The 17328-nt window shown below is 37.2% G+C and overlaps 1 protein-coding gene across 1 annotated transcript in view; it reads left to right on the forward strand.

Annotated features, from left to right (window-relative positions):
• Positions 1 to 6748: 6748 nt before the first annotated feature.
• Positions 6749 to 17328, forward strand: part of LOC103972890 (uncharacterized) — a 12609-nt gene continuing 2029 nt past the window's right edge. Inside the window, exons 1-4 of the mRNA XM_009387273.3 lie at positions 6749 to 7153; positions 12777 to 12905; positions 13003 to 13123; positions 13217 to 13298. Of these exons, the coding sequence (XP_009385548.1) occupies positions 6866 to 7153; positions 12777 to 12905; positions 13003 to 13123; positions 13217 to 13298 (620 nt within the window). The 5' untranslated portion in view covers positions 6749 to 6865. The remainder of the gene's footprint in view (positions 7154 to 12776; positions 12906 to 13002; positions 13124 to 13216; positions 13299 to 17328) is intronic.

Below are 17328 nucleotides of genomic sequence, written 5' to 3' on the forward strand. Positions count from 1 at the left end.
GATTAGATCAATTAACCCACCAATTGATTATATCATCAAAATCCGAGATTCAACAAGGAGAAGATGAAGCTGACGACGAATCAAAATATGATAAAGATGAGGAAGAGATTACTTATGCAGATCATGGTTTATCTATTGTATTGTAACATAACTTACAAGTGTCTTATGTGGCCGATGATGAAAGTTGGGTGCGAAAAAATGTGTTTCACAGTAAATGCACTTCTCTTGGCAAGGTGTGCTTGGTGATCATCGATAGCGGCAGTTTTGAGAACGTGGTTTCTTTGGAGATGGTGCAGAAGCTGAAGTTGGACACAATCCCTCATCCACATCCATATCAATTATGTTGGTTGCAAAAAGGAAATGACATCAAGGTAACTAAAAGATGTTTCGTTTTATTTTCTATTGGCAAGTATTATAAAGACAAAGTATGGTGTGATGTTGCTCCTATAGATGCTTGTCATTTGTTCTTGGGAAGACCATGACATTATGATAGAAGGGTGTTGTATGATGGTTATAAACATACTTATTCTTTTAAGGTGAATGAAAAGAAGATTATCTTAGCTCCATTACAACCTTCCGAAATCAATGCACCAAAGAAGAAAGTTAGTGCTTTTATGTCTTATAATAAATGCAAATGTGAATTAGACAATGGTGGTCATATTTTGGCCCTAATGATAGTAAAGGAGAACGAAAAACATAAGGAAACACTAAAAATCATGCAACCAATCCTAGAGGAATTTCAAGATGTTATATTGGAAGAGATTCCACATGACCTTCCACCTTTGAGAGACATTCAACATCACATTGATCTTTTTCCGGGGTCTATTCTACCTAATAAGGCTGTGTACAGAATGAGTCCCAAGGAACATAAAGAACTTCAAAGGCAAGTTGATGAATTAGTGAAAAGAGGGTTAATACGGGAGAGCATGAGTCCTTGTGTAATTCCCGCCTTGTTAGTGCCTAAAAAGGATGGTTCTTGGAGAATGTGCGTGGACAGCTGCACCATCAACAAAATCACAGTGGACTATCGTTTTCCTATTCCAAGATTAGATGATTTACTTGATCAATTATGTGGTGCTTCTATTTTCTCTAAAATTGATTTGAGGAGTGGCTATCACCAAAGTAGAATGAGGCCCGGAGATGAGTGTAAAACATCATTTAAAACTAGAGAAGGCTTATATGAATGGCTAGTTATGCCATTTGGGCTATCTAATACTCTTAGCACTTTCATGAGATTTATGAATCACATACTTAAGCCATACATTAGAATATTTGTTATAGTTTATTTTGATGATATATTGGTGTATAATAAGAGCAAAGAGGAGCATATGAATCATTTGAAAGAAATCTTTCTTATTTTGAGGCAGCAAAAGCTTTTTGCTAATCTAACGAAGTATGATTTCTTTACATCTAGTGTTGTATTTTTGGGGTATGTTATTTCAAAAGATGGAATCATGATAGATCAAAGTAAAGTAGAAGCTATTCTCAGTTGGCCAACACCTGGTTCATTACATGATGTGAGGAGCTTCCATGGCTTAACTTCTTTTTACAAAAGATTCATCAAGAATTTCAGCTCTATTATCGCTCCAATCACCGAATGTCTGAAATGTGATAAATTCAAATGGACCAATGAGGCTAATGATGCTTTTGAGCTTTTAAAAGGAAAGGTGACCGAAGCTCCTATCTTAGTTCTACCAAATTTTGACAATGTGTTTGAGATTGAATGTGATACATCTAATGTGGGAATTGGTGTTGTTTTGAGTCAAGACGGAAAGCCGATTGTATTTTTTAGTGAGAAGCTGAATGATACAAGAAGGAAATATTCTACCTATGATAAGGAGTTCTATGCCATATATTGAGCTTTATCTCATTAGAGTCAGTACCTTCTTGCCAAGTCATTTGTGCTATATTCAAATCATGAAACATTAAAGTTCATAAATCACCAACACAAGCTAAACAAGAGGCATGCAGCTTGGGTGGAGTTTTTGCAATCTTATAACTTTACAATTAAGCACAAATCTAGTGTTCAAAATGTGGTTGCTGACGCATTAAGCAGAAAGCATTCTTTATTATCAGCAATGAAAGTCAAAGTTGTTGGATTTGAGACGTTCAAAGATCTCTATGAAAATGATGTGGATTTCGGCTCAATATGGCAGAATTGTAAATCAGATTCCTTTTAACAATTTTTTATCCTTGATGGTTTTTTTTTCGAGCTAATGCTTTATGTGTTTCATCTTGTTCTTTGAGACAAGTAATTCTAGCTGAAGCTCATGGTGGTATTTTGGGTGGACATTTCGGTAGAGATAAGACTTTAGTTCTTATTCAATCAAACTTTTATTGGCCTAAGATGTTTAGAGATGTGGAAAGACATGTAATGCAATGTCGAGTGTGTTATTTGGCAAAAACAAGAAGTCAAAATTCTGGATTGTACACTCCATTACCTGTGTCAAATGCTCCATGGGAGGAAGTGAGTCTTGATTTCATTTTGGGATTGCCAAGAACTCAAAGGAACAAGGATTCTATCATGGTTGTTGTTGATAGAATTTCAAAAATGTCTCACTTTGTTCCTTGCAATAAATCGAATGATGCATCTCATATTGCTGATTTGTATTTTAAGGAGATTGTTAAATTGTATGGTATTCCAAGAACTATGGTGTTTGATCGAGATTCAAAATTTGTTAGTCATTTTTTGAGAACTCTTTGGAGGAAGCTGGGTACTTCTTTGAATTTCAATAGCTCACATTATCCACAAACCGATGGGCAAACTGAGATAACGAACAGAAGCTTGGGAAATTTGCTTAGAAGCTATGTTGGTAAGAATATTAAGCAGTGGGATGTCATTATTCCACGAATTGAGTTTGCCTATAATCGTTCTATCCATCATAGTATCGGTAAAAGTTCTTTTAAGATTATTTATGGTGCTAATCCTACTAGCCCTTTGGAATTAATTCCTCGTTCTATAACAAAGCAATTTAGTGGAGATGCTGATGAAAGAGCTAAGCAGATAAAGAAGCTGCATGAGGGTGTGAAAACAACCATTGAGAAGCAAAATAAAAGGTACATGCATGCTGCCAATAAACACAGAAAACATGTGGAGTTTAATGCAAGTGATTTGGTTTGGATTCATCTAAGGAAGGAGAGGTTTCCACCGGGAAAATTTGGAAAACTAAAACCAAAGGCTGATGATCCTTTCAAGGTGCTTAAGAGAATTCACAAAAATGCTTATGAAATTGAGCTACTTGAAGATTACGGAGTATCCCCAATATTTAATGTGGCTGATTTAAGTTCTTTTTATAATCATGTTAATGAATCGAACAAAGACTTGAGGACAAGTCTTTTTCAATCAGGGGAGATTGACACGGGAGTGTCTAATTTACTACAATCCGATCATATGAACTTTGATTATGATATGGTATTTTTTTCAACCAACAATTATGCCTCATAATCTTTAACTCAGCCCACTCAAATATGACAACTCATAAGCATATTCCCTGCACAAAGTTAAAGCTGTTTCAAGGTGCTTTTCTTCATGACAAAGGAATGCATTAAAAGAGTTGGTTAGCAGCCATGAACATGTCTTAATGACCAAGGAATGCATTAAAGGAGTTGGTTAGCAGTTGTAAACACTTAATTTCGAAATTTCCTATGCATGAAGGGTTGTTTCATGCACTAGTATTTATTTTGGTGTTTAGGACTTAGAAAAAACTTTAGAAACTGATAATATCTTGGTAGAAGCTCTCTTGGAGAACTCTCTTAAACTTTGTATCTCTTGGATGCGTCCTTGAGTGGTGAGTCTTTTAATTTCTGTTTTGTATCCTCGTTTATAATCCTTAAGGTGGTAAATTTCTGTATCCCTTTGTGATTTTAACTTGGTGGTGAACTATTTTTCTATCTTCTTTAAGTTTTATCGTGAGTTCGTGCCTTTTCTATTTAAAACACTCATTCCAGCAAATACAACTATACTGCAACTTTTCTTCAAGAGTTCATTCTTTGTCTACTGTGACATTTTCTATCTGGGAAACTATTGCATCGGTTTCCTTACGAAATTCATTCTGCATTTTACCCTCCCTAGTATCACCTCACTAATAGAGCATCTTCCAACCGGATAACCTATTCGACCTCACTACTCTAAGACTAGATCGACCCCGACAAACTATCTTCCTCATTAATCTCCCATATCAGTTTGCCATATCATCAAGTCTCTCATGCTAGTCAAGAAGAAATACCTAAATAAGCCTTTGGTAGTGGATCGATGGTACTTATGACACCATCAAACATCATTCAGAATTATAATAAATTAGATTTAGTGAAGGAGTCAACGAGACAAACCTAACAAAAGAAGAAAATTGTTAGTCATGTTGACTTAAAAGACTTCAGTTTGATGAGTTCTTTTTTTATTTTTTAATGGACGTAAGATGGAGTAAAACGATTATGTCCATTATGTACGAAACAAAATCTCTCACTGTCCATTTTTTATGCCCTTTGCTGTTTGGATTGAACAAATGATTTTGATCTGAATTTGGATTGAACTTAGTGTTTTGATTATGACTATGGTTAAACCTATGCTTGAATCACTTAAGCTTGGGTTCATAATTTTTCTTCTTGGGTTTGAAGTCTTGGCCTGGGTTAGAATTAGGTTCATAAGATTCGATTTGGTCTTGGGATTTGGGAATGAGATTTAGTTAAGTTAATATTTGTTTTGATTTGGTTATCTCAAGCCTTAAGTTGTTCTTAGCATCTACCAAAACTGGAAGCATTAAACTTCTCAAGCTTAAGAGAAGAAGAGATACTGCATCAAGAATCCAAAGTTCATTTTTTATAATATATGAGCAATAGTTAAAAGCATGATTTTTATTTTTTACTTTGTTTTAGGATCTACCATAAAGTTTGGTTTGACAAACAGATCTCAAACAATTTTAATTTGAATTATTAATGTCTCTCTAAATTAGATGATTCAAAGATTTAGATCACAAAATCAATCTTTAAAACTTGAAATGCAAATTATAATTCTATTCAAGAGGAAAAGACAAATACTATATATATATATATATATATATATATATATATATATATATATATATATATATATATATATAATTATTATTATTACTACTCGAAGTTAGATTTATTTGAGGCAATTTCCTGTACTCCAAATCTTAATCTTTCCTTGGATGGTGTCCCTATTTCCATATTTTATACACAAGACTCAATCAACCATTATAAAAAAAATATGCTCCTATCACAATATTATCGAGAAATCTTATAATATTTATGTTTATTTATTATAAAAAAATAATGAGACATTACATAGTTATAATATTTTTAAACATAGTAACTCTATTCAAGACCACTATAGTCAAGTTTTAATTAATTCAAATCCACACCAAACTTAATTTTTAACATTATTATAAACTTTGATATTTTATATAATGATTTATACGAAGGTTCAAGTGATTTGGATGATAATTAAAAAAAGTTTTGATATATTTCAAAATAAATGATGATAAAAATTCTTTTTTTTTTCCTCATGTAACCTTAAATTTAGGCCTATGCATTTATGTTCATTATAGAAGAATGACAATAAATAAAGGTATGACATTATCTATTTATACTATCTTCGAATAGATTTATATTATTTTTATTAATAATCCAAAAATTCAAGAACCCTTAATAACTTTAAATCTCCATATATCTTATTATTAATTTTATTCCAAAATTTAAAATTCTACAAAGCAATATATAGGATAGTTTTAATATTGTCTATAGAAGTTAAGTAGGTTTTGATACATTAAAAAAAAAGATGATAAAATTTTAATCATTTTCTAACTTAGCCTATAATGCATGTTTATATATTTTAAAGAATCTTATAAAATGTTTATTCTAAACATGGGAGAATGATAATTAAAAAAATGAATTACAACATTTTTGGCTCCTGGGCTAAAATAGTATAACTTCATTAAAACCATTATAACTAGTTTGGTGAATTAAAAATATAACTTTATTTGAAAATAGTGGAAAGGGTCTGAATCAAAACATAACTAGTTTAACTAATTTTAAGAAAAAAAATATTTATTTTTCATGGAAGATTATTTTGAACATTTAAAAAAGGGCTTTATGTGGGAAATCTAAAAATAGATGACACCCTTGAGGAAAAGCTTATTGGTTTTTTTTTCTCAAAAAATTACCCTTTTGTTTTTATTCTTAAAAATTAATCTTTAAAAAATATTAGAAAACAAGGGGAGTCAAATAATAGTGCACATAGGAAAAGATATTTAGTTTATAATCATTTAATTTTTTTGGATATTAATGAGAATGATATTGTTAAAATTTAAATAATGAAATGATTTAATTTTTGATGAAATATATATGCAATATCTGGCTACTACTAAATATGATATATAATTCTATTTGAAAACACTATAGTCGATCCGATTTATTATTGGACCTGTTTAACTCGAAATAAGATTTTGATGATAATAATAATAATAATAATAATAATAATAATAATAATAATAATAATAATAATAATAATAATAATAATAATAAGGTGCTTCGATCCTAATAAAGATTCCCTTCGAAAAAAAAATGAAACTGGGAAAAAAAATCTAAAACGTGAGGCTCTATTATTATTATTATTATTATTATTATTATTATTATTATTATTATTATTATTTTTTGAAGGCCCGTCGCCCTTTTTTTATCTTGATTATTTATTGATTTATTTATTCGTTTATCTTGTCGCTCGCTCCCCTCAAATCGTCCTTTCTTTTCGTCGTGGCTGAGCTTTCTTCTGCCTCCTCAGCCAATCTGATCCCTCGATCCCTACTCAGTCCTCGCGCGATACGTGCCCGTCTCGCGTTGGCTCATGGCGGAGCTGTCGGCGGAGGTGTGTGCCGCCTCCGCCGCGGGGCGGGAGAACCGGACGGCGCAGGCGTGGCGGACGGTGCTAGGGTGGCTGGGCTTCCTCTTCCGCGTCCTGCTGCAGATCCTGCAGTCCGGGACCCCCTCCTGGGCCCAGCTCCTCTCATTCGTTGGTGTCCGCCACCGCCTCCTCCCAGCCTCCTCCTCGGACCCCGCCTTCCACCCCCTCCCCACCGACGCGCCCCCGCCGCCGCCTCCTCAGCTGCGCCAGGACCCTTTGGATAAGCTTACGGTACATCCTTCTTTTCGATCTTTTGTTTGTTTTCCCTCCAGTTCCTGTGTCCTTTCACCGATTGAAGATATAGAAAACCCCTATTTCCATTTTCCATGGTTTTCTTGTTGAGGAGCAATAGTTCTTGTTTCGGATTGACAATGGTTTGGTCCTTATTGACATCGACTCATTCATTTTCTGTAGCTCGATTAGATCACTAACCCTTCCATAAATTTTCTGTTTATTTACTTATTTCCCCCCTGTTTGCTACCTTTTGTGGTTTTCCGGATACGTACTACATTTTTTTGGTTTTTTGATTGGGTAAAAGGAAGATAATAATTTTCTTGCTAAGTGGCGACTGTTTTGTCAGATCTTTCCATTTTTTCAGCAATATTTGGGATCTGGTCTGAAATAGAACACAACTCATAAACAAGAAGCGGGTATCTAATAATTTGTCATCAGATAAATTTAAGCCATGGAATTATGTAGCATTTTTCATATTTAATTTTGGATCTGAAATTAACTCTTTGCTTCATTTGTTGGAAGAAGCATTGGTTTTTAGAGTTTCAAGCATGACTGGTGTAAACTAGTTTAGAATTTTAGAGTATGTTTTGGATAATTGAACTTGGCGAGCTTTGTGATTGACCATGAGATTAAAAGCATTGGTCCTGAGGAAATAGGTGACACTGAAGAAATAATTTTTTTCTGCATTTAAAGTATAATATTTAGATATTACTGTATTTAGTAGCAAATGGCCTCCATGTTCGTGGAAAGAGATGGTAGACAAGTCTCTGAACATAGGCCAACTGACTTGGTTTTGGTTTGGGTTGTATAGGTGGGCATCTTTTAACTTTGACTTCAAAGTTTATTTTCTCAAAGACCAAGAAGGAAACTTCTCTCTAAAGATTCCCCACTACCTTGCCAACCAAATGCATGGTTTTGCATTTTCACATGCAACCATTGCCCAGCTGATTCGTTCTATTAGTCTGGAACTTGAAAATATGATATTTGGGGTGGCACCAATGAAAAAGGGATTGTTTATGTTTGGTGAAGAACGAAAGAAAAATATGGGAAAAATAAGAACTGTTGTTGTTAAGACATCCTGCATACTAAATGGCTGGTTATGTAAATTAGTAGTTCGTTGCAATGTTGCATATTTTTGAGAGTATTTAGAACTTCAACATGCATAAAATGTCAAAACAAACAACTAGGCGGTTTATCAAGGCCTTCAAACCTTTGGTCAAAGTTCTGGTCTCTCGTTCAAGGGATAACCAATCCAACCATAAGGAATACAGCTCACATTGTATTAATTCTGAACCAGGGCAGTATTTTGTCTGATGTGTCGCCCTTTTTAACTACATTAACGTATATTCACCCCAACACCAGCAAGATAATTTGGTTTCTTTCTTTCCCATGAGGGCAGGAAATTTATATCCTTACTCCATTGTATAAGAGTTTATTACTTTTCATTCATAATAAGGAAATATATCATATTAATTCTTAAATGATGAACTTTATATCAACTTCTTCAAGGTGACAAATGAAGATAATCCAATTTATCTTTTTAGAGAGCACTCATATTTGGTGATTGTTTTTTCTGAAACAAGCCCTTCTGGGATGAAGGTTTGGATTGATGCAAACAATTCCACCTGTTAGAGAAGAGCAAATTGATGGTAAGAGTTGTTGTGTCACTCTTACCTTAACTAATTAGTATAAATCATAATGCCCATAATTATAGTTACTATTTATTATGCCAATTTTTGAATTTAATTTCTAATTCTTTATATATCTTTCTAGGTTTGCAATTCAAGCTTGGAAATTTGTCTGCCTTAACCATTTAATCTAACTCCTATGGAGTTGCACTAACATGTAAAATTAGCATTTGTAAAAGAAGAAAGAATTGTGTGGATAATAGCTACACCACCTTAGTGCTATTAGATCTGTCATTTTGTCATTTTTCACCACAAGTGGATGCACATGATAACGCTAGGCACTTTTCGGCAGTTGGTTAAATTTTCACTAGTTGTAGCTTTCTCAGTTGTCGCTTGAGAGAGAGAAAGAGAGCAACAGTCCATGCATATGTCTATGTGCATATTTGCATGCATGCGACACTATCTTGGCTGACAAATTAGTATCAACTTTATATGGAATAGTACCAGCACAACTTTATAAGGAAGGCATCACTATCTTGCCTAGCTTTTCCATGAGGTTTGATTGTTGGGGGGTTGGTGGGAAGGGCTGGGTTGAGGTATATTTCGTGGCCTGATAAATGATGCGTTCCTTGCCCATTTTCGATCAGTTTTTGGTAATTGATCCCTAAACCTGTCTCATTCTGCTATCAAAGTTGGCCAAATTTGGCTCGAGTATGCCAGATGACCAGTGATTTCAATAGGCACTCGGGCGCTCGCCTAGGCGCTCGGGCGAGGCGAGGCCCGAGCGCCTCGCTTCATGTCCAAGCGCGCCTCGCCCGAGCGCCTCACTTCATGTCCAAGCGCCTCGCTTCAACGAGGCGCCGCCTAGGCGCTCGCCCGAGCCCAGGCGCTGGGCGCTTCGGGCGAGCGCCCGGGTTAAACCAGGCGACCGAACCAGTGTTTTACGTCTGGTTCGGTCTCCGGTGCTTTAGTTGGTTCAATCGAACCAACTAAATCACCGATAGGCTCCCTCTCACGATTTCCCCGACTTCCCCAACCCTAACACTTGCGATTTTGCCGTCGAGATTTCTTCTCCGTTGTCGTTGCTCTCTGCTGCCGCTGCCACTGTCGCTACTCGCCACTGCCACAATCGTCGGTCATCGTTGTTGTCGCCGCTCGCTGCTCGCAGCTCCCGCTCCCACTCTCACTCCCACACTCGCTGTCGCTCGTAGCTCACGCTATCGCTCGCCGCTCCCGCTCTCGCTGTCGTTGCCTTAGCAGCCTCGGTCTTCTCACACACTTCTCACTATACTGTTAACAGTATATTAACAGTTAACTGTATACTAATAATAGTATTTTTATTTATTAGATTAATAATATATTATTTTGATTTTAATACTATTAATTTTTATTTATTTAAAATTATTGTTAGGTTTCAGAATAAATGGCAAGTGTACAGAGCAACTCAATAGATTTGATATAAAATTTTATTATTTTAATTTTTGAGACCTTTTATTAATATGACATTGTGATTTTGTATTCGATTTTCTTAATTTAATAGCATATTTTTTATTTAAATAATTATATTAATTATATTATATATTTTTATATTTTAGCGCCTCGTTTCGCTCGGGCGAGCGCCTAGCGCCTCGGGCGTTTTTGGACCTTGGCGCCAAAAGGCGCCTAGCGCTTGTTAAATCACTGCAGATGACATTGGATCGATGTGCTGGGTTGATCGGATCGATCTGATAAATGATGCCTTCCATCCTTGTTAGATGAGATCTGAGCTATTAGCAGTGATTTAAAAAGCGCTAGGCGCCAAAAGGTGCCAAGGTCCACAAACGCCCGAGGCGCTAGGCGCTCGCCCGAGCGAAGCGAGGCGCTAAATTATAAAAATATATAATATAATTATAAAAATATATAATATAATTATAAAAATATATAATATAATTATTTAAAATTATCTAAATTATAAAAATATATAATATAATTATAACAATAATTTTAAATAAATAAAAATTAACAACATTAAAATCAAAATAATATATTATTAATCTATTAATAGAAAATTAATCATTTCAAAATTCAAATAAACTTAATATTAAGAGTATACTGAGCCTGATGGAGAAACGAGGAAGCAGCGGCGAGCGGCGGCAGCAGCAGCAGCGAGCGGCGACAGCGGCAGCAGCAGCGGCGAGCGGCGGCAGCGGTAGCAGGAAAGGGAAAGGGAGCGGAAGGCGCGAGCAGCGGGAGGCCTCGAGGGAGGCGCGAGCAGCGGGAAGGCTCGCGGGAGGGCTCGCAGGAGGCGAGAGGGCTCGCGGGAGGCACGAGTAGCGGGAGGTGTGAGCAGCGGGAGGGCTCGAGGGAGGCGCGAGCAGCGGGAAGGCTCGCGGGAGGGCTCGCAGGAGACGCGAGCAGCGAGAGGGCTCGCGGGAGGGCTCGCAGGAGGCGCGAGCAGCGAGAGGGCTCGCGGGAGGCGCTAGCAGCGGTAAGGCTTGAGGGAGGCGCGAGCAGTGACAGCGGCGAGCAGCGACAGCGGGAGCAGCGGCAGCGAGCGACGAGATCGTGATCGGGATCGGGATCGAGAGCGGCAGCGGCAGCAGGTTAGTGTTGGGTTAGGGTTAGGGTTAGGGTTGAGGTTATATCGGTTTAGTTGGTTCGATTGAACCAACTAACAACCGAACCAGACCTAAAATTCTGGTTCGGTCGCCTTGGTTTACCCAGGTGCTCGCCCAAAGCGCCCAGCGCCTGGGCTCGGGCGAGCGCCCAGGCGGCGCTTGTTTGAAGCGCGCCGCCTGGGACATTAGCGAGGCGCTCGGGCCTTGCCTCGCCTCGCCCGAGCGCCTAGGCGAGCGCCCGAGCGCCTTTTGCAATCACTGCCTATTAGATGTAGTTTAGGTTGGTTGGCAGAGGTTTGACTACTCAAAATTAAGCTGGATTGGGGGTTGATCTGCAACAGGAAGCATGTTGGAAAAGCACAGATTCCTTAAAGTGAGAGCAATTTTATCAATGAAACCCCACCTTGACCATTCAAATCATCACATATTTCACTCATCAAAGAAGTCACTCCATGGGTATAATTAGATATGTGGCACTGAGGCCCTTCTTATGGTCAAACAAGGGGCTAGATGGGCCAATACAACCCAAGGGCTGCAAGGTATGGCTGAATATCCTTCCAGAAGGGTACAATGATAGGTTTGACACTGATCATTGTAACTTGGTTCTGATGATAGTAGAAATGTGCTAGTGCCTGAGTTTTCCAATAAGTCATTTGAATAACATGCACCTAAGGTTGGAGGCTCACATGGCTCAGATTTTTGTCCTCATCTAGATGAAGTTTCTAAGCTTATGGAAGCACAACTCAGGAGTGCAGCTTATGAGCTTTCTATAAAACCCTAGTGAATAAAAGGCTTGTCCCTATAATCTTTATTTCTCCTTGTTACTCAGTAACATCTATATGAAGCAAGAGATTATATTAACCTGATCTGTGGAAGGAGGAAATGTTTAGCTCTTTGAGAAAGAAACTAACCAATAGAAAGTTTGCCCTTTGTTTAAAGGAAAAATACCAAAAAATAAGGTTCTGATATAGTTTATCATCTTTGTCTTATTCATTATCTGTTGGTTTTCTTTCCTCGTTCAGTAATGTTTTCCATATTAATCCTTTTATCTTATTCATCATCTGTATTAATACATTTTACAACAGATATAACATTATCTTTTGTGTTAATGAGCCAATGTATATGTTTTAATTGCTTGTTTATAATCGAACAATATTTATGTCTCATTTTAAGTTAAAATTCATGCACCTTGCTTCAATAATTCCTACACCTCACCTTGTGGTTGCACTAGACTTTAAGAGACGTACATGCCTTATTGTGCCTTGAGCCTTTAACAGCATAAAGGTTCTGTGAAAGTTATATAATACATATTGTGTTCTTTTACCTATTACCATGAAATTTTATTTAAGTTCTAATTTTCTGTCATGTTTATTCTACTTTGGGTCAAATGTGCAGGTGGTTCTTGACTTGGATGAGACTTTAGTATCTGCATATGAGGCATCTAGTGTGCCTATTGTCGTACGTAGCCAGGCTATTGAGGCAGGTGTGAAGTGCTTTGAATTGGAATGCATATCTATGGATAAGGTAGTTGGCTTCTAAACTCATATTTCATTTGTTGTTACTTAATCCTCATCCTAACGATGGACTAATTATACATATGTTTAAAATTCCTTGGCTTAAGGAAGTTGAGGGGAAACAAAAGGTCAATCATGTCACTGTCTTTGAACGTCCTGGGTTACAAGAGTTCTTGCAGCAGATTAGTGAATTTGCAGATCTTGTTCTTTTTACTGCTGGTCTAGAAGGTTAAATTTTGTTAGATTTGTGCTCAAATGCCATTCCTGTCAGTTATTTTATCCTTATCTAATTAGCCATATTCTCCTGGAATGTTGTTTCAGATTATGCCAGACCACTTGTTGACAAAATAGATGTGGAAAATAGATTTAGCCTTCGTCTGTATCGGCCTGCAACAGTCAGCACGTAAGATTTACCTACCTTTTACTTATGAAATCATCAGTCTATAACTGTCGGTTTGACCACAAAAGTCACCTATTATGTGGTTCTAGTACAATGCAATTACCATGGTTAGAGGCTCTCACACTATATATTCAATGTTTTTCAGAAAAGCACGGTATGATGTATTTATGGCCTACTGCTAATGACATTAATGTACATTCTTCTCACATATTAGAAATGCTTTTAGATCATAACCTTTTTCTTCATTCAAAACTCTTTAATGAAGTTCTTGATAAAAGACAAACTTTTCGTTACAATACCGTAGATGACTCATTGGACCATTATGGATTCTGACAAGCTCAGTTGGTTAGAATTTCATCTGTGGAAGTCAAATTATCAGTCTCTATGATTGAGGCAAAAAGCATTATGGACTTAAAGAACTTAGAATTAAGTAACTGAAGTCAATTTATTAGTCTCCTATGATTGAGGCAAAACGAATTAAGAAATGTGCCGTAAGTGAGTTGCTTTTTGTTGCAAGTGTCCTTTTCACTCGGTCTTGATGTTGTTAATATATTTGCAAAAGAAAATGACTATAATTCATTGGAATATTATGTACTTTGTTGGAAGATTCTCTGTGCTTTATAAGAAGGTGGAAGTTAGGTTTTCAGGAAGTCAATAGATTGTATTCCATCATAGATGTTGCAGAAATCTGTGAGGAGTTATCAATGGATTTCATGAAAAATACTAAAGTTGGGGTGAGAATGAGCCTCAACTCCATAAGCTTGCTCTTTTTGACCCAAGGGATATAGGATTGTTTTAAGAAAAGCTATTTTTCTACTGGTGGGGATAATGCTATGTACATTGACCCATCAACCAACATGAATTGAATACAAGATAATTTTTCTACTGGTGCCTTGTATTAGCAGGAGTCTCATGTACAGGGCTGCTCTTTTTAAAAAAAAATACAATAGAGGTGTCAAATTTTGATTCGATGCATCAACCAACATGAACGGGATAAAAAATAATAGGTTTGGTTTGATCTACTTATATGGGTCATATAGTGGTCTAACTCAATTAAATTGAGTTGACAGGATTGACTCAAACTTACACAATCAATTATCAGGTTAAATGTACAAATCCATTTTCCTGATTAGCATGTCAGTGAGATCATACTAGAGTCTTATAAACAAAACAAATTGTGTCATTGCTGGGTTATGTGTTGAGTCCAAATCATGTCAAAAGTTGTGTTTGAATTGAAAGTTGTGTTTTAGTATGTGTCCCAACGCAATATACAGATGAACTTGTGTTTGAATTGAAAGTTGTGTTTAAGTATGTGTCCCAACCCAATATGAAGATGAACCAACACATTCGTTTCCTCCTAATGGGAGTTCTCGTTTGAGGGAGAGGGGTCCCTCCAAGAACTATCAACCAAAGAATTAAACTAAACTATGCAAGCTACATCTTTGCAGGAAAAGAAAATAACATTAAACCATGATTTCCCAAAGGTTTACATCCTCTCATGTAAATAGTCTATCGTTGCCAACTTGCCATATACTAATCATAGTGTCCCATCTCAAGTCAACTTAGCCTTTCTTCTCAATTAGATGATACTATATTTGCTAAAAATAATTTCAAGAATATTCTCAACCTTTTGCCCTTCTTTAGAGACTTGACTGCCTACCCCTAGGCCTCTACTTGGGGCTTGCTGTTCAAGAAGGGCTATATGGCCTTGGTAAAGGTGACAACCTTCTTTTGGTCCACTTTCCTTCATTGGTGTTAATTGTTAAAACTCTTTGAAGTCGTTCCTTACCTTGTCTTGATTGTAAGTTTATTAATACAGATTAGAAATCCTAGACTCATTATGAATTTTTTTTTTCACATGCTACCAATGATTTCAATAAGCGCTTGGGCGTTCGTCTAGGCGCTCGGGTAAGGTGAAGCGAGGCTCGAGCGCCTCGCTTTATTTCGAGGCGGCGTGCTTCAAAGAGGCGTCGCCTGGGCGCTCGCACGAGCCCAGGCGCTGGGCGCTTCGGGCGAGCGCCCGGGTTAAACCAGGCGACTGAACCAGCGTTTTAGGTCTGGTTCGGTCTCTGGTGCTTTAGTTGGTTCAATCGAACCAACTAAAGCACTAATATCAGCCTTCTTCTTGCGACTTCCCAACCCTAACCCTGCTCGTTGCTGTCGCCCTTGCTGCCGTTGCCACTATCGTCGCTCGCCGCTGCTATTTTCGTTGCTCCCGCTCTCGCTGCTCACTGTTACCGCTGTTGCTGCTACCGCTGCCACTATTGTCGCTCGTCGCTCCCGCTCCCGTTGTTGCTGTCGTTGCTCACCGCTATCGCTACCATTGCCACTATCACCGCTCGTCGCTCCCGCTCCGTCTCCCGTTGCTCGCTGCTACCGCTGCCGCTGCCATTGTCGTCTCTCGCCGCTCTTGCTGCCGCTCTCGCTGCCATTGCCACTTCTCGTTGCTACCGCTACCGTTGCCACTATCGCCACACACGTCTCCCGCTCCCGTTATCGTTGCTCGCTCCTACCTCTTATCACATCGACTCAATAGTATACTATTAACAGCATATTAATAGTATACTGTTAACTGTATACTAGTAACAATATTTTTTATTTATTAGATTAATAATATATTATTTTGATTTTAATACTGCTAATTTTTATTTATTTGAAATTCTTGTTATTGCTTTGAATTTTGAGATTTTTTGTTAATGTGATATTGTGATTTTGTAAGATTTTTTAATTTAATATCATATTTTTATTTAAATAATTATATTTATTAATTATATTATATATTTTTATATTTTAGCACCTCGCTTTGCTTGGGCAAGCGCTTGGGCGAGCGCCTAGCACCTCGGGCGTTTTTGGATCTTGGGTCTAGCGCTTTTTAAATCACTGCATACTACTGGACTTCTCTTAGTCCATTTAGAATTGTCTTTCAGTTGGAAACACAGTCCATGTCATCCACTTTAGTTAAAAGGGCTATCAGTCAAACTAGGGATAATAATAAGCATCACGAAGCTTTGAAGGATTGCCTGAATATGAAGCAATTTTGCATGTTCAGGCCCACAAATCTTGTTTTTCCTGCCAACAAGTGTTTTTTTAACTTGAAAACATAACAGTAATATTTAGTGGTCTCAATCAAGGAGATTGATTTTGGGTGGTCCGGTCCTTTTCTTTCTTTAAAAAAGGCACTGCGGGTCTTAGGTCAAGGGGTCTTGTGATCTTCTTTTCGTGGCCTCCCATCCCTGCTACCACCTACGGGGCCCTTTCCCCTCCACTCTCTGTGGCTCACCCATTGTCGTCTGGTTTCTCGGTACTCTTCTTCCTCCTTTGGCTCCTTTTCCTCCTTTCTTTGCCCTTCTCCCTTCGTTTGTCTCCTTTCCTCTTTCTCCTATCTTCTTCTCCTTGTTCTCCTCCCATTCTTGGTACCATGGTACATATTGGGATATCATGTGTTGATATCCTGCTCTTTCGATATTCTACTTTAATATTGGGAAATAGTTACTATAAAATTTGAATCTAATTTTATAACTTATGCCAATTTAGGGTAGCTTGACTTGGTAGTGATTTGGTTTAGACAGGAGTCTTTGCTGTAAGAGTCTAGTTTTGACAAGTTTGGAGAAGCCATCATATTAATTGTTTGTTTTTAAATTGTTATATGCCAATTTACTTTGGACTCTTGTTGGGTAACTAAGTTTACTGTTGTAGAGTCACCACTTGGCCAGGTAAGGGATGGTTCTAGAGAGGCGATTTTATTTGAGAAGACAGTTGATGGATCAAAAACGGAAAGTGTCAACTAATAAAAGCATCGAATACCACCCAAAAGTTCATATCTGATGAGGGAACTTGAACAAATTTGAAGGCATCATATAGACTGTTGAAATATATATTCTTTGTTATTTTATTTATTTTCTTAGTTGGAAACTTTCTAAATGTTATATTATCCTATTTAATGAGTGGTGTTTGTAAGGAGAGATAATGTGATTTCTTGAATGAAAATATGGTGCTTTCTTAGGATGACATCCTTGAATATCTCTCTGAAGAT

The sequence above is a fragment of the Musa acuminata genome, chromosome BXJ2-1 (genome assembly GCF_036884655.1).
Source record: "Musa acuminata AAA Group cultivar baxijiao chromosome BXJ2-1, Cavendish_Baxijiao_AAA, whole genome shotgun sequence".
In the NCBI taxonomy this organism is placed as follows: Eukaryota; Viridiplantae; Streptophyta; class Magnoliopsida; order Zingiberales; family Musaceae; genus Musa; species Musa acuminata.